Below are 25,046 nucleotides of genomic sequence, written 5' to 3' on the forward strand. Positions count from 1 at the left end.
TTGGACACACTTACTCATTCAAGGGTTTTTCTTTATTTAGACAATTTTCTACATTGTAGCATAATAGTGAAGACATCAGACTATGAAATAATAAATATGGAATCATGTAGTAACCAAAAGTGTTAAACTAATAGAAATATATTTTATATTTATCCACCCTTTGCCTTTGTGACAGCTTTGCACACTTTTGGCATTCTCTCAACCAGCTTCATGAGTTATTCACCTGGAATGCATTTTAATTACCAGGTGTGCCTGGTTAAAAGTTAAATTGTGGAATTTCATTCATTCTTAATGCGTTGCGTTGTGACAAGGTAGGGGTGGAATACATAAGTTAGCCCTATTTGTTAAAAGACAAAGTCCATATTATGGCAAGAACAACTCAAATAAGCAAAGAGAAACGACATTATGTAACCACTCCCTCTCCATATCAGGGCTGATTGAAAAAAGCTGTTCATAAGAGGACATTGTATTATAATTTCTTTGTACTCCCTGATGAAGGCCATGCAGGCGAATGGGGTCGGGTGATTGTGGAGGCCAGGTCATCTGATGCAGCACTCTATCACTCTCCTTCTTGGTAAAATAGCCCTTACACAAGCCTGAAGGTGTGTTGGGTCATTGTCCTGTTGAAAGACAAATGATAGTCCCACTAAGTGCAAACCAGAAAGGATGGCGGTATCGCTGCAGAATGCTGTGGTAGCCATGCTGGTTAAGTGTGCCTTCTAAATAAATCACTGACAGTGTCACCAGCAACGCATCCCCACACCTTCTGCCCCATGCTTCATGTTGGGAATCATACATGCGGAGATCATCCATTCACCTACTCTGCGTCTCTCAAAAACACGGTGGTTGGAACCAAAACTCTCTAATTTGGAATTGTCAGACCAAAGGACAGATTTACACCTGTCTAATGTCTATTTCCCGTGTTTCTTGGCCCAAGCAAGTCTCTTCTTATTGGTGTCCTTTAGTAGTGGTTTCTTTGCTGCAATTTGAACATGAAGGCCTGATTCACATGATGTTGAGATGTGTCTGTTTCTAGAACTCTGAAGCATTTATTTGGGCTGCAATTTCTGAGGTTGGTAACTCTAATGAACTTATTTTCTGCAGAAGAGGTAACTCTGGGTCTTCCTCTCCTGTGGCGGTCCTCATGAGAGCCAGCTTCATCATGGTGCTTGATGGTTTTTGCAACTGCACTTGAAGAAACTTTCAAAGTTTCATTGACATTTTCCGTATTGACTGACATTGTCTTAAAGTAATGATGGACTGTCATTTCTCTTTGCTTATTTGAGCTGTTCTTGCCATAATATTTTACCAAATGGGGCTATCTACTGTATACCCCCCGCCACCTTGTCTCAACACAACTAATGCTCAAACACATTAAGAAGGAAAGAAATTCCACAAATGAACTTTTAACAAGGCACACCTGTTAATTAAAATGCATTCCAGGTGACTATCCCATGAAGCTGGTTGAGAGAATGCCAAGAGTGTGCAAAGCTGTCATCAAGGCAAAGGGTTGCTACTTTGAAGAATCTCAAATATAAAATATATTTTGGTTTGTTTAACACTTTTTGAGTTACTACATTATTCCATATGTGTTATTACATAGTTTTGATGTCTAGTTGAATGTGCTGACAACAAAATCACACAAAAATTATCAATGGAAATTACATTTATCAACCCATGGAGGTCTGGATTTGGAGTCACACTCAAAATTAAAGTGGAAAACCACACTACAGGCTGATCCAACTTTGATGTAATGTCCTTAAAACCAGTCAAAATGAGGCTCAGTAGTGTGTGTGGCCTCCACGTGCCAGTATGACCTCCCTACAACGCCTGGGCATGCTCCTGATGAGGTGGCGGATGATCTCCTGAGGGATCTCTTCCCAGACCTGGACTAAAGAATCCGCCAACTCCTGGACAGTCTGTGGTGCAACATGGCGTTGGTGGATGGAGCGAGACATGATGTCCAAGATGTGCTCAATTGGATTCAGGTCTGGGGAACGGACGGGCCAGTCCATAGCATCAATGCCTTCCTCTTGCAGGAACTGCTGACACACTCCAGCCACATAAGGTCTAGCATTGTCTTGCATTAGGAGGAACCCAGGGCCAACCGCACCAGCATATGGTCTCACAAGGGGTCTGAGGATCTCATCTCGGTACCTAATGGCAGTCAGGCTACCTCTGGCGAGCACATGGAGGGCTGTGTGGCCCCCCAAAGAAATGCCACCCCACACAATGACTGACCCATCGCCAAACCGGTCATACTGGAGGATGTTGCAGGCAGCAGAACGTTCTCCACGGCGTCTCCAGACTGTCACGTCTGTCACATGTGCTCAGTGTGAACCTGCTTTCATCTGTGAAGAGCACAGGGCGCCAGTGGTGAATTTGCCAATCTTGGTGTTCTCTGGCAAATGCCAAACGTCCTGCACGGTGTTGGGCTGTAAGCACAACCCCCACCTGTGGACGTCGGGCCCTCATACCACCCTCATGGAGTCTGTTTCTGACCGTTTCAGCAGACACATGCACATTTGTGGCCTGCTGGAGGTCATTTTGCAAGGCTCTGGCAGTGCTCCTCCTGCTCCTCCTTGCACAAAGGTGGAGGTAGCGGTCCTGCTGCTGGGTTGTTGCCCTCCTACGGCCTCCTCCACATCTCCTGATGTACTGGCCTGTCTCCTGGTAGCGCCTCCATGCTCTGGACACTACGCTGACAGACACAGCAAACCTTCTTGCCACAGCTCGCATTGATGTCCCATCCTGGATGAGCTGCACTACCTGAGCCACTTGTGTTGGTTGTAGACTCCGTATCATGCTAACACTAGAGTGAAAGCACCACCAGCATTCAAAAGTAACCAAAACATCAGCCAGGAAGCATAGGAACTGAGAAGTGGTCTGTGGTCACCACCTGCAGAACCACTCCTTTATTGGGGGTGTCTTGCTAATTGCCTATAATTTCCACCTGTTGTCTATTCCATTTGCACAACAGCATGTGAAATTTATTGTCAATCAGTGTTGCTTCCTAAGTGGACAGTTTGATATCACAGAAGTGTGATTGACTTGGAGTTACATTGTGTTGTTTAAGTGTTCCCTTTATTTTTTTGAGCAGTGTATATATACTGAACAAAAATATAAACGTAACATTTAAAGTGTTGGTCCCATGTTTCATGAGCTGAAATAAAAGGTCCCAGAAATGTTCCATACGCACATTTCTCTCAAATTTGGTGCACAAGATAATTTACATCCCAGTTAGGTGAGCATTTTTTCTTTGCCAAGAAAATTCATCCACCTGACAGGTGTGGCATATCAAGAAGCTGATTAAACAGCATTACACAGGTGCACCTTCTTCTGGGGACAATAACAGGCCACTGTCAAATGTTGTCACACAACACAATGCCACAGATGTCTCAAGTTTTGAGAAAGTTTGCAATTGGCATGCTGACTGCAGGAATGTCCACCAGAGGTGTTGCCAGAGAATTTAATTTGAATTTCTCTATCATAAGCCGCCTCCAATTTGGCAGTACGTTCAACCGTCCTCACAATCGCAGACCTTGATAACCACGCCAGCCCAGGCCCTCTATATTCAGCTTCTTCACCTGCGGGATGGTCTGAGACGAGTCACCCAGACAGCTGATGAATCGGTGGGTTTGCACAACCTAAGAATTTTGGCACAAACTGTCAGAAACCGTCTGTGTGCTCATTGTCCTCACCAGGGTCTTAACCTGACTGCAGTTCGGCCTCAAAACTGACTTCAGTGGGCAAAGAGTCACCTTCAATGGCCACTGGCACGCTGGAGAAGTGTGCTCTTCACAGATTAAGTCAGGTATCAACTGTACCGTGCAGGTGGCAGACTTCATGTATTGCGTTGAGTGGGCGAGTGGTTTGCTGATGTCAACGTTGCAAAGAGCGTGCCCCTAGTGCAGTGGGGTTATGGTATGGGCAACTTGAATGCACAGAGATAACGTGACGAGATCCTGAGGCCCATTGTCGTGCCATTTCTGCCGCCATCATCTAATTTTTCAGCATGATAATGCACAGCCCCATGTCGTCAGGATCTGTACACAATTCATGGAAGCTGAAAATGTCTTAGTGCTTCCATGGCCTGCATACCCTTGAGCATGTTTGGAATGCTCTGGATCTATGTGTGCAACAGCATGTTCCAGTTCCCGCCAATATCCAGCAACTTCACACAGCAGAAGAAGAGCGGGACAGCATTCTACAGGCCACAATCAACAGCCTGATCAACTCTATGCGAAGGAGATGTGTCACGCTCCATGAAGCAAATGGTGGTCCCACCAGAAACTGACTGGTTATCTGATGCACACCCCTACCTTTCTGTAGGGTCATGCATCAGATTTCTGTGACCAACAGATTAATATCTGTATTCCCAGTCGTGAAAGCCATAGATTAGGGCCTAATGAATATATTTCAATTGACTGATTTCCTTATATGAACTGTAACTCAGTAACATCTTTGAAATTGTTACATGTTGCATTTATATTTTTGTTCATATATCCACACTCAGAGCCTTGTGGGGATAGTTACATATGTTGATTACTCTGAGACGCAACAAGGCTGACACTAGGTGGTCTTTGAGACAAACTGCAACCTAATATAGTTGTGTGGCGACAACACAGCTTCAGGCCTGTGTTGGTAGTGGCACTAGCACGTCATACAGGGTGTCTCAAGAAAGACCTGCCAGGAGTCTGCAATGCAGCCATCCTCCGCAAACTGGATGTGCTAAATGTCCTCACATATTTGAGTAGCACCATTTAATACAATCAGGCAGGTAGCCTAGTGGTTAGAGCGTTGGACTAGTAACCAAAATGTTGCTAGATCAAATCCCTGAGCTGACAAGGTAAACATATGTCTTTCTGCCCCTGAACAAGGCAGTTAACCCACTGTTCCTAGGTCATCATTGAAAATAAGAATTTGTTCTTAACTGACATTCTTAGTAAAATGTTTTAGTTCACCTGCTTTTATCCTTAGCTTTATCTTACCAGATGGTAGATATTCCCACTAGGACTTGTACATCAGTATACAGTATTTCTTAGATCAGGGATATTCAACCGAGGGGCCACGGTCTAGGGGTCCCTAGGGGTCCGTGGTGGCACTGCATGGGAAAGAAATATATATATATTTACACTGAACAAAAATATAAACGCAACATCAAATCAAATGTTATTTGTCACATGCGCCGAATGCTGAATACAACATTTACATTTGACATTTAAGTCATTTAGCAGACGCTCTTATCCAGAGCGACTTACAAATTGGTGCGTTCACCTTAAGACATCCAGTGGAACAGCCACTTTACAATAGTGCATCTAAATCTTTTAAGGGGGGTGAGAAGGATTACTTTATCCTATCCTAGGTATTCCTGAAAGAGGTGGGGTTTCAGGTGTCTCCGGAAGGTGGTGATTGACTCCGCTGTCCTGGCGTCGTGAGGGAGTTTGTTCCACCATTGGGGGGCCAGAGCAGCGAACAGTTTTGACTGGGCTGCGCGGGAACTGTACTTCCTCAGTGGTAGGGAGGCGAGCAGGCCAGAGGTGGATGAACGCAGTGCCCTTGTTTGGGTGTAGGGCCTGATCAGAGCCTGGAGGTACTGAGGTGCCGTTCCCCTCACAGCTCCGTAGGCAAGCACCATGGTCTTGTAGCGGATGCGAGCTTCAACTGGAAGCCAGTGGAGAGAGCGGAGGAGCGGGGTGACGTGAGAGAACTTGGGAAGGTTGAACACCAGACGGGCTGCGGCGTTCTGGATGAGTTGTAGGGGTTTAATGGCACAGGCAGGGAGCCCAGCCAACAGCGAGTTGCAGTAATCCAGACGGGAGATGACAAGTGCCTGGATTAGGACCTGCGCCGCTTCCTGTGTGAGGCAGGGTCGTACTCTGCGGATGTTGTAGAGCATGAACCTACAAGAACGGGCCACCGCCTTGATGTTAGTTGAGAACGACAGGGTGTTGTCCAGGATCACGCCAAGGTTCTTAGCGCTCTGGGAGGAGGACACAATGGAGTTGTCAACCGTGATGTCGTCTGCATAGCAATGATAGGAGAGACCATGTGAGGTTATGACAGAGCCAAGTGACTTGGTGTATAGCGAGAATAGGAGAGTGGTGTGAAACCTTACCATGAAATGCTTACTTATAAGCCCTTAACCAACAATGCAGTTTTAAGAAAATAGAGTTAAGAAAACATTTACTAAATAAACTAAAGTTTTTTTTAAAATGTTTTAAAAATTAAAATAATAATATATACAAAAATAACACAATAGAATAACAATAACAAGCCTATATACAGGGGCACTGGTACCGAGTCAATGTGCGGGGATACATGTTAGTCAAGGTAATTTGTACATGTACGTAGGGGTAAAGTGACTATGCATAGATAATAAACAGAGAGTAGCAGCAGTGAAAAAACAATGGGGGGTGTCATTGCAAATAGTCCGGATGGCCATTTGATTAATTGTTCAGCAGTCTTATGGCTTGGGGGTAGAAGCTGTTAAGTAGCCTTTTGGACCTAGAATTGACACTGGTTCCCGCTTGCCGTGCGGTAGCAGAGAGAAAAGTCTATGACTTGGGTGACTGGACTCATTGCCAATTTTTTAGGCCTTTCTCTGACACCATCTAGTATATAGGTCCTAGATGGCAGGAAGCTTGGCCCCAGTGATGTACTGGGCTGTACGCACTACCCTCTGTAGCGCCATACGGTCGGATGCCATTACCGGTCAGGGTGCTCTCAATGATGCAGCTGTTGAAATATTTTAGGATCTCGGGACCCATGCCAAATGTTTTCCGTCTCCTGAGGGGGAAAAGGCATTGTCGTGCCCTCTTCACAACTTTCTTGGTGTGTTTGGACCATGATAGTTTGTTGGTGATGTGGACACCAAGGAACTTGAAACCCTTAACCCTATCCACTACTTCCCTGTCGATGTGAATGGGGGCGTGTTCGGCCCTCCTTTTCCTGTAGTCCATTATAATCTCCTTTGTCTTGCTCACGTTGAGGGAGAGTTTGTCGTCCTGGCACCACACTGCCAGGTCTCTGATCTCCTCCCTATAGGCTGTCTCATCGTTGTCGGTGATCAGGCCTACCACCATTGTGTCGTCAGCAAACTTAATGATGGTGTTGGAGTCGTGCTTGTCCACACAGTCGTGGGTGAACAGCGGACTAAGCACGCTTATGGCCTTATATAGCTCGTTGGGTGCGATCTTAGTGCCAGCGTCGGTTTGTGGTGGTAAATAGACGGCCACGAAAAATCTAGATGAGAACTCTCTTGATAGATAGTGTGGTCTACAGCTTATCATGATTTACTCTACCGCAATACCTTGAGACTACCTTAATATTAGACGTCGTATACCAGCTGTTATTGACAAATAGACACACACCCCCACCCCTCGTCTTACCGGGTGTAGCTGTTCTGTCCAGCCGATGCACGGAAAATCCAGCTAACTGTTTATTATCCGTGTTGTCGTTCAGCCACGACACAGTAGAACATAAGATATTACAGTTTTTAATATCCCGTTAGTTGAATAGTCTCGAATGGATCTCATCCAGTTTATTCTCTAGTGATTCTCACAAGGCACCCTGATCTCTGCCCCCTGCATTTTCTTCATGCGAATGACGGGGATTTGGGCCTTGTCTGGGAGCAACATTATATCCTTCGCGTCAGACTCATTAAAGATAAAATATTTGTCCAGTCCGAGATGAGTAATCACTGTTCTGATATCCATGAGCTCTTTTTGGTCATAAGAGACGGTAGCGTCAACATTACGTGCAAAATATGTTAAAACAATGTGAAAATACACACAAAATAGCACAATTGGTTAGGAGCCCGTAAAACGGCAGCCGTCCCCTCCGGCGCCATTATCATACAGGCAACAATTTCATAGATTTTAGTTACAGTTCACATAAGGAAATCAGTCAATTGAAATATATTCATTAGGCCCTAATCTATCGATATCACATGACTGTGAATACAGATATACATCTGTTGGTCACAGATAACTTAAAATAAAGGTAGGGGCGTGGATCAGAAAACCAGTCAGTATCTGGTGTGACCACCATTTGCCTCATGCAGCGTGGATTGTGGCCTGTGGAATGTTGTCCCACTCCTCTTCAGTGGCTTTGCGAAGTTGCAGGATATTTGCAGGAACTGGAACATGCTGTCCTACACACTGATCCAGAGCATCCCAAAAATGCTCAATGGGTGAAATGTCTGGTGAGTATGCAGGCCATGGAAGAAATGGGACATTTTCAGCTTCCAGGAATTGCGTACAGATCCTTGCAACATGGGGTCATGCATTATCATGTTGAAACATGAGGTGATGGTGGCACGACAATGGACCTCAGGATCATGTCACTTTATCTTTGTGCATTCAAATTGTCATCGATAAAATACAATTGTCTTCATTGTCCATAGTTTATGCCTGCCCATACCATACCCCCACCGCCACCATGGGGCACTCTGTTCACAACGTTTACATCAGCAAACCGCTCACCCACACAATGCCATCTGCCCGGTACAGCTGAAACCAGGATTCATCCGTGAAGAGCACACTTCTCCAGTGTGCCAGTAGCCATCGAAGGTGAGCATATGCCCACTGAAGTCAGTTATGACGCCGAACTGCAGTCAGGTCAAGACCCTGGTGAGTACGGCGAGAACACAGAGGAGCTTCCCTGAGACATTTCTGACAGTTCTTTGCTTGTGCAAGCCCACAGTTTCATCAGCTGTCCGTGTGGCTGGTCTCAGGTGATCTCGCAGGTGTAGAAGCTGGATGGTGAGGTCTTGGGCTGGTGTGGTAACGCGTGGTCTACAGTTGTGAGGCCGGTTGGACATACTGCCAAATTCTCTAAAACAACGGCTTATGGTAGAGAAATAAACATAAAAATCTCTGGCAACAGTGTGCCAGGCTGTATCACAACCGGCCGTGATTGGGATTCCCATAGGGCAGCGTACAATTGTCCCAGCGTCTTCCTTGTTCTGGCTGGTGTAGGCCGTCATTGTATATAAGAATTAGTTCTTAACTTGTCTAATTAAATAAAGTTTAAATTTAAAAAGCAGCTCTGCTGGACCTTCCTGCAGTCAGCATTCCAATTGCACATTCCCTAAAAACTTGATAATACCCAATAATAGGTTGAGACTGGGATGTCACCAAAGCTGTGTTGTACAGGGCCAAAGACCCCTCAGCCACCAATACTCCTTAGCCGGCTCACAAGAATGGAATGTTCTACCGTATCAAAAGCTTCGGCCAAGTCAAAAATTGCAGCACAACACTGCTTAGAATCAAGGGCGATGGTGACATCATTGAGCACCTTTAAGGTTGCAGTGACACATCCATAACCTGAGTGGAAACCAGATAGCATACCCGAGAGAATACTATAGACATCAAGAAAGTCAGTCAGATAATTATTGACAAGTTTTCCAACACTTTTGATAAACAGGGCAAAATAGAAATAGGCCTATAACAGTTAGGATCAGCTTGATCTTCCCCTTTAAAATAAAGGACACACCGAGGCTGCCTTCTAAGCAATGGGAACCTCCCCAGAGAGGAGAGACAGGCTTGGCGATGAGGGACAGCAACCTTAAAGAATAAAGGATCTAAACCAGATGTTTTTTGGTGTCAAGTTTGAGCTCCTTTAGCACCTTGGACTCAGTGACCACCTGCAGGGAGAACCTTTGTAGAGGGGTAGGGGGGAGAGGGAGGAGCATCGGGGATAGTCATATTAGAAGACTGGGGAGATGAGGAAATACTGGATGGGCAAGGAGGCATGGCAGTCAAATAGGAATCCTGACTTTATGAAGTGGTGATTAGAGCTCAGCCATGTGCTCCTTTTCAGTAACAACCACAACATTAAGGGACATGGGTAGCTTTGAGGGTTTATTCTCATGGTGGCAGCATCATGTTGTGGGGATTTTTTTTCAGCGGCACACTGGGAGACTAGTCAGGATCAAGAGAAAGATGAACAGAGCAAAGTAGAAAGATCCTTGATGAAAACCTGCTCGAGTCGCCAGGACCTCAGACTGGGGCGAAAGTTCACCTTTCAACAGGACAACGACTCTAAGCACACAGCCAAGACAACGCAGGAGTGGCATTGGAACAAGTGTTCGTGGCCCAGCCAGAGCCCGGACTTGAACCCAATCGAACATCTCTGGAGACCTAAAAATAGCTGTGCAGCGACACTCCCTATCCAACCTGACAGAGCTTGAGAGGACCTGAAGAGAATGGGATCAACTCCCCAAATTGCGCCAAGCTTGTAGCGTCATACCCAAGACCTGAGGATGTAATAGCTGCTTCAACAAATTACTGAGTAAAGGGTCTGAATACTAAAATGTGATATACATTTAACATTTCTAAAAACCTGTTTTTGTTCTGTCATTATGGGGTATTGTCTAGATTGAGTGGAAAACTTTTATTCATTTTAGAATTAGGCTTTAACAAAATTCTATTAGTCAATGGGTCTGAATACTTTCAGAATGCACTGTATTAATTAGGTATGTCGTAGTTGCAATGCATCTTGGAAAGACGGCGCCTAATGAATACAAGCACTTTAAAAAAAATTTAAAAAGGCATTTATGACAACTTGTTATTTGGATGACAATGACCAGTTACCCATAATTCCATATAATCTTCACAGCCCCAGTTTAGGCACCGTTTACACTTCTTCCAATTATGTGGGGAGGTCAAAATAATGAAAAGTGTATATCCATTTTAAAATGTTGGTTACTAGTCCTTGCTATTATCATTCACCGGATGATTAAGACAAGACCAGGGAAATAAACATTTTTCCAACACGAGGGGGTCCCCGTGAAAGAAAAGGATTTAGACCGGTCTTGCATCAAATCGCTTAATTCTCCAGTCTAATTGGTAAGTCATTTATGAAGGAACATGCAGTAATTTACTCACGGACTTTAAAATGAAATTGACCCCAACCCTGGCCTCTTATCAGCTACTTAAGATTTGCGCCTACTGTGCCTAATGTCTACCCCCTAGCCACACGTTAAAACATTTAGCAAAATAATGAATCAGAACTGCATGTTATATTGAGAATGTTTTTATTCAAAGTTTACCCCCCCCCCAAGTGCTTCCGGTCAGTCGGCCTTAGCCCAGCGTGTGTGCCGGGGAAGGGCAGAGGGTGGTGCTTGATGATGGTGAGTAACATTGCCATGCCAACACTAGGGCGGTGTGTCTTACAGTGAAACTAGAGAACCACACGACTTCACCATGTTTGTATTTCTTTCCGTTTTAAAACACAAGCAAAACAAAAAAATAGAGTTCAAAAATAAATCTGCAACGGGATTTTACAGTAAAGGGGCCAAACTCAGACAACTTCCTGCCACGCGGGGGTAGGGGGGGGGGGGGGTCATAGGTAACAGGTTAAAGGTCATCATCTTCATCTGGGAGCGCTGTTTCTGATGCAACCTGGAGGGCGGAGAAAGTGAATAACTTATGACGATACACCATTTACAATCAGCAACATAACAAAAGACATTGACAGCAAATCTGATCCAATTTCATCTGATAACATTTTAGTTTGGTCTCTATGCAGTCCATATACCCGTGCTGGGCCACTATGGTTCTACTCACTTTGAGGTCGTGCTCGTACTGCGCGGCGAGGGAGGGGTCCATGAGGATCTCTGGGGGGGCGAGGGCGGGCATGGCCACAAACTCCAGGTTGGGGTCTCCAATCAGCTTCCGCGCTAGCCACAGGAAGGGCTTCTCAAAGTTGTAATTACTCTTAGCAGAGATGTCATAGTACTGAGAGAGAAGGGGTGAGAGAATGAGAAGAGAGGATTATCATCACCTTGCTGTGGTGCACACAGTCACAAATGTTGCTTGTTTACCCATTATTTCCATCAGGGCCAGTCTTTCAGTTTGCACAGAAAGACACTGCATAAGAACAGTCTACTGTAATAAAGTGTGTAATAATTACCTGGAGGTTCTTCTTGCGATGGAATACGATGCTCTTGGCTTTGACTTTACGGTCTTTGATGTCCACCTTGTTGCCGCAGAGGACTATGGGAATGTTCTCACAGACACGCACCAGGTCACGATGCCAGTTGGGTACGTTCTTGTAGGTGACTCGAGACGTGACGTCAAACATGATGATCGCACACTGGGCTGTAGAGTGGAAAGTGAGAGTACAAAGTAGGAGTGGAGAGAAAAGCGGATGGAGTGAAGAGTCAAAGAAAGCGAGAGAAGGATGTAGAGAGGGAGAGTCACAACATGGATCTTCTCAACACAGCATCGTTAGAGGGGGAAGTGGTTACTAGAGATCAACCGATTAATCGGAATGGCCAATTAATTAGGGCCGATGTCAAGTTCTCAAATCGGTAATCAGCATGTTTGGACGCCGATTATATTGCAGTCCACGAGGAGACTGCGAGGCAGGCTGACCACCTGCGACGCAAGTGCAGGCAGCGAGGAGCCATGGTAAGTTGCTTGCTAGCATTAAGCTTATATGAAAAACAATCAAACTACACATGTTGGTGATATTACTTGTTTAACTAGCTTGTCCTGCGTTGCATATAATCAATGCGGTGCCTGAAATTGTGTCACTTCTCTTGTGTTCAGTCTAAGCAGTCGGGGTATATGCAGCAGTTTGTGTCGCCTGGCTCGTTTCGAACTGTGTGAAGACCATTTCTTCCTAACAAAGACTAATTAATTTGCCAGAATTTTACATAATTGTAACGTATGTGAAATGGCTAGCTAGTTAACGGTGGTGCGCGCTAATCGCATTTCATTCGGTGACGTCACTCGCTTTGAGACCTTGGTTCCCCTTACTCTGCAAGGGCCGCGGCATTTGTGGAGCGATGGGTAACAACGCTTCGAGGGTGACTGTTGATGTGTGCAGAGGGTCCCTGATTCGCGCCCGGGTATGGGCGGGGGTACGGATTAAAGCTATACTGTTACATAATTATGACATAACATTGAAGGATGTGCAATGTAACAGAAATATTTAGACTTTGGGTTGCCACCAGTTCAATAAAATATGGAACGGTTCCGTATTTCACCAAAATAATAAACTTTTACAATTATTATTATACATTTCCGGGTTTGACCATATTAATGACTTACGGCTTGTATTTCTGTGTTTATTATAATTAAGTCTGATTTGATAGAGCAGTCTGAGCGGTGGTAGGCAGCAGGATCGTTAGCATTCATTCAATCAGCACTTTCCTGCGTTTGCCAGCAGCTCAAGTCCATTAACTCCCAAGATTAGGCTGGCAATACTTAAGTGCCTATAAGAACATCCAATAGTCTATGAAATACAAATGGTAGAGAGAAATAGTCCAATAACTACAACCTAAAACTTCTTAACTGGGAATATTGAAGACTTATGTTAAAAGGAACCACCAGCTTTCATATGTTCTGAGCGAGGAACTTAAACTTTAGCTTTTTTACATGGCATATATAACACTATCATTACACACAAAAAAATAATAATAAATAATATTTAAAAAGACTGATTAGTCGGTATATGCTTTTTTTTTATTCCTCCAATAATCGGTATCGAAAAATCATATTCGGTCGACCTCTAGTGGTTACCCATGATGAACTTTTGTCATTCATTAGTTCCTGGTTGTAAGAACTGGCCAGTGACCTTCCATACAAAGCTCTGTATCCAAGTATTTGTTGTTGAGCGGGTAGATATTTTTAGTAACTAGAGTTAGAGTTCTTCCTCCTGGTCATGAAAAACTCTAGGATAAGCTAATAAGTACTGTTTTATACCATACCTTGGATGTAGTAGCCGTCTCGGAGCCCTCCAAATTTCTCCTGCCCGGCTGTGTCCCACACGTTGTATTTGATGGCCCCTCTGTTAGTGTGGAAGACCAGCGGGTGCACCTCCACTCCCAGAGTGGCTAGAAGGAAGGAAAGGGGAGAATAGAGGGGAAACCCAAAAGGAGAAAAGACGGGAGAGATAGCAAGGAATAAGGGAGAGAAAGGTGGGGTGCAAAGGAGAAATGGTGAGAGGAGAAAGACAGTTTAGTAAAACTGGCGAGATTAGAAGATGCTAGAATGGTGGCTGTTTGTTTCATTCAGTGTCACACCCTTTGCTGCACATTGCCATCTGGTGCCTCCATGTATCCTCTCATATTGGAGGCCTCTGCATTCTGACAGTTGAATCTGCCAACACGGCCCCCTCCCAATGACAAATTCTGATTAAGCATTCTACTATTACAGGCTGTGTGCAGAGGTCTAACACCCATTTATCATCCCATGTGGCTGTGTTCTCGCTTTAAAAACGGTTTGTTGTTGTTTAAGTAATTACATGCAGATGGGAGTGACTTACCAACATATTTCTTCTCAAACTCTCCCGTCAAATGTCTTTTGACGAAAGTAGTCTTTCCCGTTCCTCCATCGCCAACCAACACAAGCTGAGAGGGGAAGAGGGATAGAAGTTGAAACATAGGTGAAAACAGCAGCTAACTACTCATGACCAAACATATAATCCAATTTCACGCTCTAAAACCGTTGACGTCTGAGATATAAGTAATAGCCCTCACCTTGAACTGGACCTGTGGCTCGCCTTCTGCCATTGTTAATAAATGTGTCGTGGATGTTGTTCTCCTAAAAACAGGACAAGTCGCCGGAATGGTTACGTTAACTAGTTACATAACCCGTGTAGATGGGTCAACTGGTTTGCTAACTATTTTCTTATGATGGGATCGCTAAACTACAACAACCTAACTTTCGACATATCGAGACAACAGCACGCGCCCAGGAACTAGCTGCTAGCTAACCAACAAGTAACCTCGCTAGCTAACGCTTGTTTTTGGGCGGTTTTAATCAACTTCTTCCAAATATATTGCATATTTTCAGACATCTGACAACATGATATTTAAACGTAAACAATCAGAAATATTACAACCTCATTGCAGGAATATATGCTTTCTAAATAAAATAGTTTTATTTGTACCTAACACAGCATGCATCCTCAACGCAGAGAATGGCTAGCTAACAGTTAGCATTTGAAGAGTACGCCATTGATTCAGCAGGCTGAGGCTGCCGCACTTTTCTAGTTTCGACTGGAACAATCAATGTCTGTGCAGCGCTAAAATCTGTCCCCCGTTTAGCTAAAAGACTAACGTCAGTTTGTTAGACAACAAACTCCGTCTCAAAGCAAACAACTATACAAATGTTATTTGGATTGACAATAACAATAGTTCGTTTCAATTGCAGAAACAAATTAAGGAAAGTCTCGCAATCCAGTTAGCTATCATTTCGCCAACAGAACCACTTATCACAAAGCTAACGTTAGCTACTAACATGGTAGCTAACGTTCGCTAGCATGGGCTTGGAAATCAATAAAATTGTCTAATAACTTCGTATACTATTAACATAACAACGAAACTGAGTGTATAAGTACACAAACAACGTACTTTAGTGTCTCCGATTAAACCAATTTTTATTCACAATGATTAAAGTGTGAATGTAGACAAGCATCACATCAGGAAAAATGTTCAGACTCACCAGCGTTGAAACGAAGAGAAAAAGAGTAAATGGCTGCGTTCGCGGGAGATTCAGCGTGGAATTGAGTCAGTTTCCGCCCATGTCATGTGACCAATGCCAGCAATACAATGCTTTTTGTTACAACTCCCGATGATATCATACAGGTACAGATGTAGGATCTTAATTTGAGCCAGTATGCTAGAACAGAAAAATAATCCTGCAGCAACAGGAAATGAATATTAGTATGTCGATTATAATTAATGGATATTTTTGTAGGGGTTGATACATTTTTCATTAGTTCAAATCAAGCTACAGTATCTACAGTGCCAAGATATCACTTTTAAACTTCTTCCAAAAGTGGATGAAAAGATACACAAAAAGAGGCCGTCAAAAAACATTTATTTTCTTCATACAAATACATAACCTAGAATTTCATCTACAGTTATAATACTTAAAAGTTTTTGTTAATGACAAAATGTGCATGAGGTATTACACGGTCATCAAATAATGATTAATGTACAATTTGTGTGTGCACTTTCACGCTTGTGTTTTTTTTTCCCTCTGACAATAGGCCTACTGGCTCTCCATGTTAAAAGTATGATCTAAGGCTTTGTTTGTGTAATATTCATTGACATTAGATTGTCTTAGTGTTTACGGTATGCATAGTATATGTAGTTAGGTTGGTTTGCCAGTACGATGGTCTATCTATAGAGGTAGTCTGCCTGTATGTTGGCAGCAATCTCCAACTTCCACTGATCTCCATTGTTCAGTAGCTTCTCTTTGTTGTTCAGTAGCTTCTCTTTGTTGTACAGAAACTCCTCATAGGTCTCTGTGGCAAACTCAAAGTTTGGACCCTGAGGGACATGAAAGAGAGAAATAAGTCCAAAAACCCTTAGCCCTAGAATAATCCAGAAGTTCTGGAATAGGCTGCTGAATTTTCTGTTCTAGAATTTGACAAACTGAGAGAGAGTGATATTTCCCTCAGATTACAGAGACCCATAAAGAATTTGAAAACAAATCCAATTTCGATAAACTCCCATATCTATTAGGTGAAATATCACAGTGTGCCATCACAGCAGCAAGATTTGTGACCTGTTGCCACAAGAACACTCACTCATATATCTTTATGTACATATTCTTATCCCCTTACACTTGTGTCTATAAGGTAGTAATTTTGGAATTGTTAGCTAGATTACTTGTTGGTTATTACTGCATTGTCGGAACTAGAAGCACAAGCATTTCGCTACACTCGCATTAACATCTGCTAACCATGTGTATGTGACAAATCAAATTTGATTCGATATCAGTAATACTTGATTGTATGTACCTGCAGTCCACAACATTACCCAGGGTATAGATAACTTCATATACTTTTACTATGGAATGCTACCCCAACCAGGTAACCCCTATAAGCCCCCCCCCCCCCCCCCCCTCCCCAGGTAATTTCCTACCCTCCTGCACAGCTCAATAGAGCCCCATAGAGTTTACATTCCCTCCTCCCGCTACGACATCGACATGACCAAGTGCATCTACTGTGGCTTCTGCCAGGAGGCCTGTCCTGTTCAAATCAAATCAAATTTGATTTGTCACATACACATGGTTAGCAGATGTTAATGCGAGTGTAGCAAAATGCTTGTAGTGTAGCGAAATGCTTATATAGGCCTATATACAGTAGTTTGTAGTACCAGTGTGTATAGTGACCAGGGCATTGAAGGCAGTATGTGTATAGGGTACAGTAGGTGTGTATATGGTCACCTGGGCATGGCAGACAGCCTCACACAGCTTGCAGGCGATACAACGCTCCTCTTTGTTGGGGTACCGGCGCAGAGCATGTTCACCACAGAAACAAGGAGACATGACCCTTCTCAAACGGGTAGTTGATGGTAGCGGGCTCGCGGAAAAGGTAACTCATAGTCATCCCCAAGGTGGGAGAGAGAGGGAGAGAGAGAGTGAAAGAGAGAGAGAAAGTGCATTTGTTGAAAAATAAATGAGTCAAATAGACCAAATATTGTATTCTGACCGCAAATGTCCAGCAGCAGGAAAACCCCCTTCTATGTGACCTCCAGTGAGCACATCCTAAACACAGACGCTATTTGTGAGTGTGTAAAGCAGTGAACAGACTGCCAGGCAGCTGATTTACCCTGCACTTTCCTAATCTCCCGTCCCCAATCTGGCCCTTACATCCTACTGAATTTACAAATAAATGGCATAAAATTGTAGCCGCACGAACATTCAGGCCTGCAGCATAGGTTACTACTGTCGCATTAAATATGGTTAATGTCACTGGTAAACAAAGTTGAAAGAAAAAGCGTGCGGATCCTCGTAAATCACGCACAGTGGATATAACATTAACTGGCTATGAATTGATGAATAAACCTTAAGGAAAACGGTTATAGAAGAAAACAAACGTTGAATAATAAGGCACGGTTGTCTATATGAGCGGTCTGTAGCCTATGACAGGGGAAGCGGGTCAGGTCAATAAAAATGACATGCTGTGCACTTGAATATCTCTGTTCAAACCGGACAGATAACTTCCCAAGTATCCGACAGGCGGCGCTCAGTATATCCTTATATTTTCTGAGCAATGATAGTTCATATCAGGAAATGCAGGAATACAGATTAAAAAACGAAATAAACAAGACAAATTACTACTTTGTAATATATAACTGCAAACAGCATCAATCATTGTAAATATATATAAATAAACCCACCTGCTCCGACAACCTGCCTGGGCTGTGCAGACTCGAGGGGCAGCAGTCACAACTCGATCACACAGACATTGTTTTACGCGAAATATTATGCAGCATCATCTGGTTCTGTATGCAACAAAAGTTCAACATTCACCTTCAAGCTGTCTACTTATACAGTTTGACGCATACGTTCGATAAATCCAACATATCCACTGCAACTGCCTCTGCAACGCTGCAAGGCAAACGCAGCTTTTCATTGGAAATGAATGTAATGCTGGTGTACCAAAATGAAATGACCCTGTCGGTGTGGTATATGCATCAAACTGTATGCGTAGACGGTTTGACATAAAGGGTAGCAAAAGGTGAATGTTGAACTTTTGTTGCACACACAGTACCAGTCAAAAGTTTGGACACACCTACTAATTCAAGGGTTTTTCTTTATTTTTACTATTTTCTACATTGTAGAATAATAGTGAAGACATAAACACGATTAAATAAACATTGGCAACCCATCATTCAGGGCAATTAGGGCAGAGCACTTTTTTTGCATGTTATTCTGGCATTAATATGTGTCGCATATATCAGTTTGCAAACTATGTAGAAAAAAGTATATAATTTAATTAATAAAGCCGCATATGAACATGGTCTCTTTTTGGTTTTCTTGAGTAAGTCAGCTCCAAAATGCAGGTGTTTCAGCCTAGCTCAGTGCTTTCTGTTGTGGTGGGGCGAGCCAGCAGAAAATAGAAGCATTGCTCCTGATTGGCTCAGCGTTCTGTCACTCATGGGGACACTACCTCACAGGCCAAGTCTTAGTGCTGAGTAAGAGCAGACATCCGAAAATGTCAGCCCTTTGAGTCCTGCCATAGAGTTATATTATAAGTGCCCTTCCAAAATAAGGCTCAATGTCATTGGCCACAGATAAAATGACATCAAATCACGTTATATGTACAGTAGCTTTGATTGGACTGATCATGTCAACATCTTACTTTCAAAATCTTAGCTAGCATTCATCATCATGAATCAAGTCTACGATCTATTGGCAAATTATTTTTATTCTTTGTCATATGAAGAGAAATAATGAAGAGAATTTATAGATAAAACGTATCCTACGTCTTTTGTGAGTAAAATCCTTTTTCCAAAATTGATTTAGGTACATTTTTGTGAAGACCCTGCTGGACAGAAAGAGAAGGAGGAATCGGAACACGCTGCATTCAAATTCATGTCTTAGTTATTCCATTGTACTGGATCTAATACAGATTATCATTTTATTTTACAAATATTTCCTAACACTTCGGATCCTATTCTTGGACAGTTATAAGACACAATGCATCAATGCAACAACAAAAAATGTATTACTAATTACTGTCCATGAGTAACCTCAACCTTGTGAGGAGAGAGACAGATAGGAGAGAGACAGATACTATCTCCTTTCGTCGTTAATATCAAACATAAAGGAAAAGGGCAAAGTACGAGAGTCATGCTATTAATTGTCCAAAGCAGGGATGGAGAGTGAGCTAGTAAGGTAGGCTGCAGTGGGGCTGCTGGTCAATACATATACTGAACATGTAACCACAGTAATGGTGGCCAATAAATCAATGAATAAAAATGTAATATTGACAAATTAAACAGAAATTGTAGACCATGAACTGAACATATGGCTGTCCAACACAACTACATAAAAATAAATAATTTACATTTACTTTGAATTAAATGTCATTACATACCAGACATATTTAGTATATCCTCAGCCATTTCTTTTCAGTTGCTCCATGTGTTTTTGAAGATTCCATATCAATTTGGGAGGGGATGTTGGGGAAGTTCTGTGCAACTTCCTTGGCCAAATAAAAAATAGAGTTTTGACCTAATTGTCACATAACAGCTAACCATTCATTATTGAAAATATAACTATCAAACCTGCATTACAAAGACCCCACAGCTGAAGGGGTCCTGCTGCATGGTGTGAGTTATTTCCCCTCCTTTCTACTTTATGTCCGTCCGCCCAGTCGTCTTTTTCATGGCAGGATCTTCTCATTTAGAAGTATTCTCTTTTTTTTATGTAAACATTATGGAATTCTGATTAGTTATAGGCAAATGAATACACAAGCCAAATTTGTATGCCGTTTCCATATCACTACAATCTAGTAGTAATTTATTAGTAGAGGTAATTTCCTTTATGCCCCATCCACACAGCCTAAATTATAGGCACTGAACCATTTACAGGACATTAATAAAAGTAGCATATAGGATCCAACCCTATTACAGAGCGAATAAATGTAGAGCGTTTGTAGACCTTAAGAAAAAAATATGAAGTGACCGTTTCATCAGTGCGTGCTTAAAGAAAGTTATATCACAAAGATCACAGATGACAGTGCCCAGCAAATCTATGACAATAGAGAATGAATTGTAAGCACCAAAGTGTGTTTGTCAAAATAATATCTGAAAATGTCAGTTGTTGAACATAATACTTCTATTTGCAATAGCAATTCATGATATATGCAGTGGAGGAATATTCCATGTACCAACACTACATGTAGGACGGACATAAGACATTCCCACATACAGTATTTTTTTATTTCACCTTTATTCAACCAGGTAAGCCAGTTGAGAACAAGCTCTCATTTACAACTGTGACCTGGCCAAGATAAAGCATAGCAATGTGACACAAACAACAACACAGAGTTACATATGGAATAAACAAAAGTACAGTCAATAACACAATACAAAAGTCAGTGTGTGCAAATGAAGTAACACGGGGGCTGCGAGAGTGCATACATTTATTTTGTCCACCTACACCAAACGCGATCACGACACGCAGGTTAAAATATCAAAACAAACTCTGAACCAATGACATTAATTTGGGGACTGGTCGAAAAGCATTAAACGTGTATGGCAATGTAGCTAGTTACCTTGCAGTTGCTAGCTAATTTGTCCTGGGATATAAACATTGAGTTGTTATTTTACCTGAACTGCACAAGGTCCTCTACTCCGACAAAATAATCTACACATAAAATGGCCAACCGAATTGTTTCTAGTCATCTCTCCTCCTTCCAGGCTTTTTCATCGTTGAATTTATATGGTGATCGGCATCTAAACTTTCATAGTATTACCACGACTACCGGCAAAACAGTTGGTCTTTCAATCACCCACGTGGGTATAACCAATGAGGAGATGGCACATGGGTACCTCGTTCTATAAACCAATGAGGACATGGGAGAAGCAGGACTTTCAGCGCGATATGCGTCAGAAATAGGAAGAAGTTCTATTTTAGCCCTTGGCATCTCAGACGCTCGTTGGCGAGAGCGAGCAGTGTGGGTGCAATAATTGAATAACATGGATTTCTAAATGTATTTTGCGACGCTTGCGCACGCGACGTTTCCGGTCTGGTCAGCATGTAAGATTAGGGAGGTAAGGCAATAAATAGGCCGTAGTGGCGAAATAATTACAACTTCGCAAATAAACACTGGAGTGAGATTTGCAGAAGATGAATGTGCAAGTAGAGATACTATGGTGCAAAGGAGAAGAAAAATAAAATATATATATAAATAACAATATGGGGATGAGGTAGTTGGATCGGCTATTTACAGATGGGCTACGTACAGGTGCAATGAGCTGCTCTGATAGCTGATGCTTAAAGAAAGTGAGGGAGATCTCCAGCTTCAGTGATTTTTGCTATTCGTTCCAGTCATTGGCAGCAGAGAACTGTAAGGAAAGGCGGCCAAACGAGGAATTGGCTTTGGGAGTGACCAGTGAAATATACCTGCTGGAGCGCGTTCTACGGGTGGGTGCTGCTATGGTGACCAGTGAGCTGAGATAAGGCGGGGCTTTACCTAGCAAGGACTTACAGATGACCTGGACCAATGAGTTTTGCGATGAATATGAAGCGGGGGCCAGCCAACGAGAGCATACAGGTCGCAGTGGTGGGTAGTATATGGGTTTTGGTGACGAAACGGATGGCACTGTGATAGACTGCATCCAATTTGCTGAGTAGAGTGTTGGAGGCTATTTTGTAAATTATATCGCCAAAGTCAAGAATTGGTAGGATAGTCAGTTTTACGAGGGTATGTTTGGCAGCATGAGTGAAGGATGCTTTGTTGCGAAATAGGAAGCCGAATCTAGATTTCATTTTGGATTGGAGATGCTTAATATGAGTCTAGAAGGAGAGTTTACAGTCTAGCCAAGACACCTAGATATTTGTAGTTGTCCACATATTCTAAGTCAGAACCGTCCAGAGTAGTGATGCTAGGCGGGTGAGCAGATGCGGGCAGTGATCGGTTGAAGAACATGCATTTAGTTTTACTTGCATTTAAGAGCAGTTGGAGGCCACGGAAGGAGAGTTGTAATGGCATTGAAGCTCTTCTGGAGGTTAGTTAACAAAGTGTCCAAAGAAGGGCCAGACGTATACAGAATGGTGTCGTCTGCGTAGAGGTGGATCAGAGAATCACCAGCCGCAAGAGCGACATCATTGATGTATAGAGAGAAAAGAGTCGGCCCGAGAATTGAACCCTGTGGCACCCCCATAGAGACTGGCAGAGGTCCGGACAACAGGCCCTCCCATTTGACACACTGAACTCTATCTGAGAATTGCATAGCGGAGAGGGTACGGTGGGATTCGAAATGGTCTGTGATCTTTTTGTTAACTTGGCTTTCGAAGACCTTAGAAAGGCAGGGTAGGATAGATATAGGTCTGTAACAATTTGGGTCTAAAGTTTCTCCCCCTTTGAAGAGGGGGATGACCGGAGCAGCTTTCCAGTCTTTGGGGATCTCAGACGATACGAAAGAGAGGTTGAACAGGCTAGTAATAGGGGTTGCAACAATTGCGGCGGATAATTTTAGAAAGAGAGGGTCCAGATTGTCTAGCCTGGCTGATTTGTAGGGGTCCAGATTTTGCAGCTCTTTCAGAACATCAGCTACCTGGATTTGGGTGAAGGAGAAATGGTGGAGGCTTGGGCAAGTTGCTGTGAGGGGTTCAGAGCTGTTGACCGAGGTAGGGGTAGCCAGGAAAGCAAGGCCAGCCGTAGAAAAATGCTTATTGATATTCACGATAATTGTAGATTTATCGTTGGTGACAGTGTTTCATAGCCTCAGTGCAGTGGGCAGCTGGGAGGAGGTGCTCTTATGCTCCATGGACTTTATACTGTCCCAGAACTTTTGGGAGTTTGTGCTACAGGATGCAAAATTCTGTTTGAAAAAGCTAGTCTTTGCTTTCCTAACTGCCTGTGTATATTGGTTCCTAACTTCCCTGAAAAGTTGCATATCGCGGGGGCTATTCGATGCTAATGCAGTACGCCACCGGATGTTTTTGTGTTGGTTGAGGGCAGTCAGGTCTGGAGTGAACCAAGGGCTATATCTGTTCCTGGTTCTACATTTTTTGAAATGGGCATGCTTATTTAAGATGGTGAGGAAAGCACTTTTAAAGAATAACCAGGCATCCTCTACTGACGGAATGAGGTCAATATCTTTCCAGGATACCCGGGCCAGGTTGATAAGAAAGGCCTGCTCGCTAAAGTGTTTTAGGGAGCGTTTGACTCTGATGAGGTGTGGTCGTTTGACCGCGGACCCATTACAAACGCAGGAAATGAGGCAGTGATCGCTGAGATCCTGGTTGAAGACAGCAGAGGTGTATTTAGAGGACAGGTTGGTCAGGATGATATCTATGAGGGTGCCCGAGTTTACAGATTTGAGGTTGTACCTGGTAGGTTCCATGATCATTTGTGTGAGATTGAGGGCATGTAGCTGAGATTGTAGGACGGCAGGGGTGTTAAGCATATCCCAGTTTAGGTCACCTAACAGTACAAACTCTGAAGATAAATGGGGGACAATTAATTCACATATGGTGTCCAGGGCACAGCTGGGGGCTGAGGGGGGTCTGTAACAAGCGGCAACAGTGAGAGACTTATTTCTGGAAAGGTGGATTTTTAAAAGTCGAAGCTCTAACTGTTTTTGCACAAACCTGGATAGCATGACAGAACTCTGCAGGCTGTCTCTGCAGTAGATTGCAACTCCACCCCCTTTGGCAGTTCTGTCTTGGCGGAAAATGTATACACATACATACAGACATTTTTCAGCTATGATTTTACCACTCAGAATCCAGAATGGATATGACAATGGGGCCATCACAGGATGTAATACACCCTTACAACAATCTACTTTTTGATCTTCTTGACTTCTTATCTGGTAAACTGCTACTATGTGTCAAGAAAAGAGCCCCAATTAGGGGTTGGTGTACTACAGTAAAAAAGGTCTGATTAGATTAAAAACTATTGCCCTGTGTCCCCATTCATAGGGGCATGAGAGACTAGTCAGTGGTAGAATTGAGTTGGCACTTTATTGGCACAAACACCCATAGACCCACAAGGTTGAGGTTACTCATGGACAGTAATTAGTAATACATTTTTTGTTGTTGCATTGATGCATTGTGTCTTCTAACTGTCCAAGAATAGGATCCAAAGTTTTAGGAAATATTTGTCAGACTGCCAGACTTTAGTCAGACTGCCAGACTGTGCACCACAGAGCCAATCAGGAGAGAATACGTATAGGTCAACGGTGCCAATTGAAAGTCAAGGGGTGTGTCTGTGCCTTTTGGATTACTATCTCTTTCCAGAGAACCCCTGTGGTTCAAGTCTGCTCTGCACGTGTCTGAAAGTGACAGAGCCAGCAGCCAGGAGTGTTTTTCACAGTATGTCATAAAAGAGTATTACACTTATGAATGTATGTAAAATGATAATATGTATTAGATCCAGTACAATGGAATAACTAAGACCTGAATTTGAATGCAGCGTGTTCCGATTCCTCCTTCTCTTTCTGTCCAGCAGGGTCAACCAAAAACACTTGGCCTGATGGTTCATGCAGATACTGGGGAAGCAATATAGAAATGTATTGATCCCTTAAATTATATTACTATTAAATGACCCATATC

General features: G+C 43.1%; 2 protein-coding genes across 3 annotated transcripts; both read right to left on the reverse strand.

Moving 5' to 3' along the window:
* Positions 1–11,024: 11,024 nt before the first annotated feature.
* Positions 11,025–15,541, reverse strand: ran (RAN, member RAS oncogene family). 2 transcript variants are annotated; one of them, XM_029662093.2, is made up of 7 exons: positions 15,462–15,541; positions 14,495–14,558; positions 14,281–14,365; positions 13,724–13,849; positions 11,920–12,107; positions 11,574–11,744; positions 11,025–11,408 (listed from the first exon to the last, which is right to left on the reverse strand). In XM_029662093.2, the coding sequence occupies exons 2-7, from the start codon at positions 14,525–14,527 to the stop codon at positions 11,364–11,366; spliced, it is 648 nt and encodes a 215-aa protein (XP_029517953.1). In that variant the 5' UTR covers positions 14,528–14,558; positions 15,462–15,541; the 3' UTR covers positions 11,025–11,363. The 2 variants fall into 2 exon arrangements, with proteins under 2 accessions (XP_029517953.1, XP_029517954.1); XM_029662094.2 differs by lacking the exon at positions 15,462–15,541 and adding an exon at positions 14,908–14,932.
* Positions 15,542–15,822: 281 nt separating this feature from the next.
* LOC115131164 (NADH dehydrogenase [ubiquinone] iron-sulfur protein 8, mitochondrial-like) lies at positions 15,823–18,482 on the reverse strand. The gene is made up of 2 exons (XM_029662760.2): positions 17,196–18,482; positions 15,823–16,294 (listed from the first exon to the last, which is right to left on the reverse strand). Exons 1-2 carry the CDS (start codon positions 17,295–17,297, stop codon positions 16,142–16,144), a joined length of 255 nt encoding a protein of 84 aa, XP_029518620.1. The 5' UTR covers positions 17,298–18,482; the 3' UTR covers positions 15,823–16,141.
* Between the last annotated feature and the right edge of the window lie 6,564 nt (positions 18,483–25,046).

The sequence above is a fragment of the Oncorhynchus nerka genome, linkage group LG6, assembly GCF_034236695.1.
Source record: "Oncorhynchus nerka isolate Pitt River linkage group LG6, Oner_Uvic_2.0, whole genome shotgun sequence".
Lineage (NCBI taxonomy): Eukaryota > Metazoa > Chordata > Actinopteri > Salmoniformes > Salmonidae > Oncorhynchus > Oncorhynchus nerka.

What these genes read in the sequence shown, in the direction of transcription:
- ran (XM_029662093.2), bottom strand. Translation starts at nt 14,527, where the DNA reads ATGGCAGAAGGCGAGCCACAGGTCCAGTTCAAG. An exon ending in AGACGGCTACTACATCCAAG is followed by an intron (nt 12,108 to 13,723) that starts GTATGGTATAAA and finishes TCCACTCTACAG; the next exon opens with CCCAGTGTGCGATCATCATG. An exon ending in AGTACGAGCACGACCTCAAA is followed by an intron (nt 11,409 to 11,573) that starts GTGAGTAGAACC and finishes TCCGCCCTCCAG; the next exon opens with GTTGCATCAGAAACAGCGCT.
- LOC115131164 (XM_029662760.2), bottom strand. Translation starts at nt 17,297, where the DNA reads ATGTCTCCTTGTTTCTGTGGTGAACATGCTCTGCGCCGGTACCCCAAC. An exon ending in AGGCTGTCTGCCATGCCCAG is followed by an intron (nt 16,295 to 17,195) that starts GTGACCATATAC and finishes CATGTCCCTCAG; the next exon opens with GGTCCAAACTTTGAGTTTGC.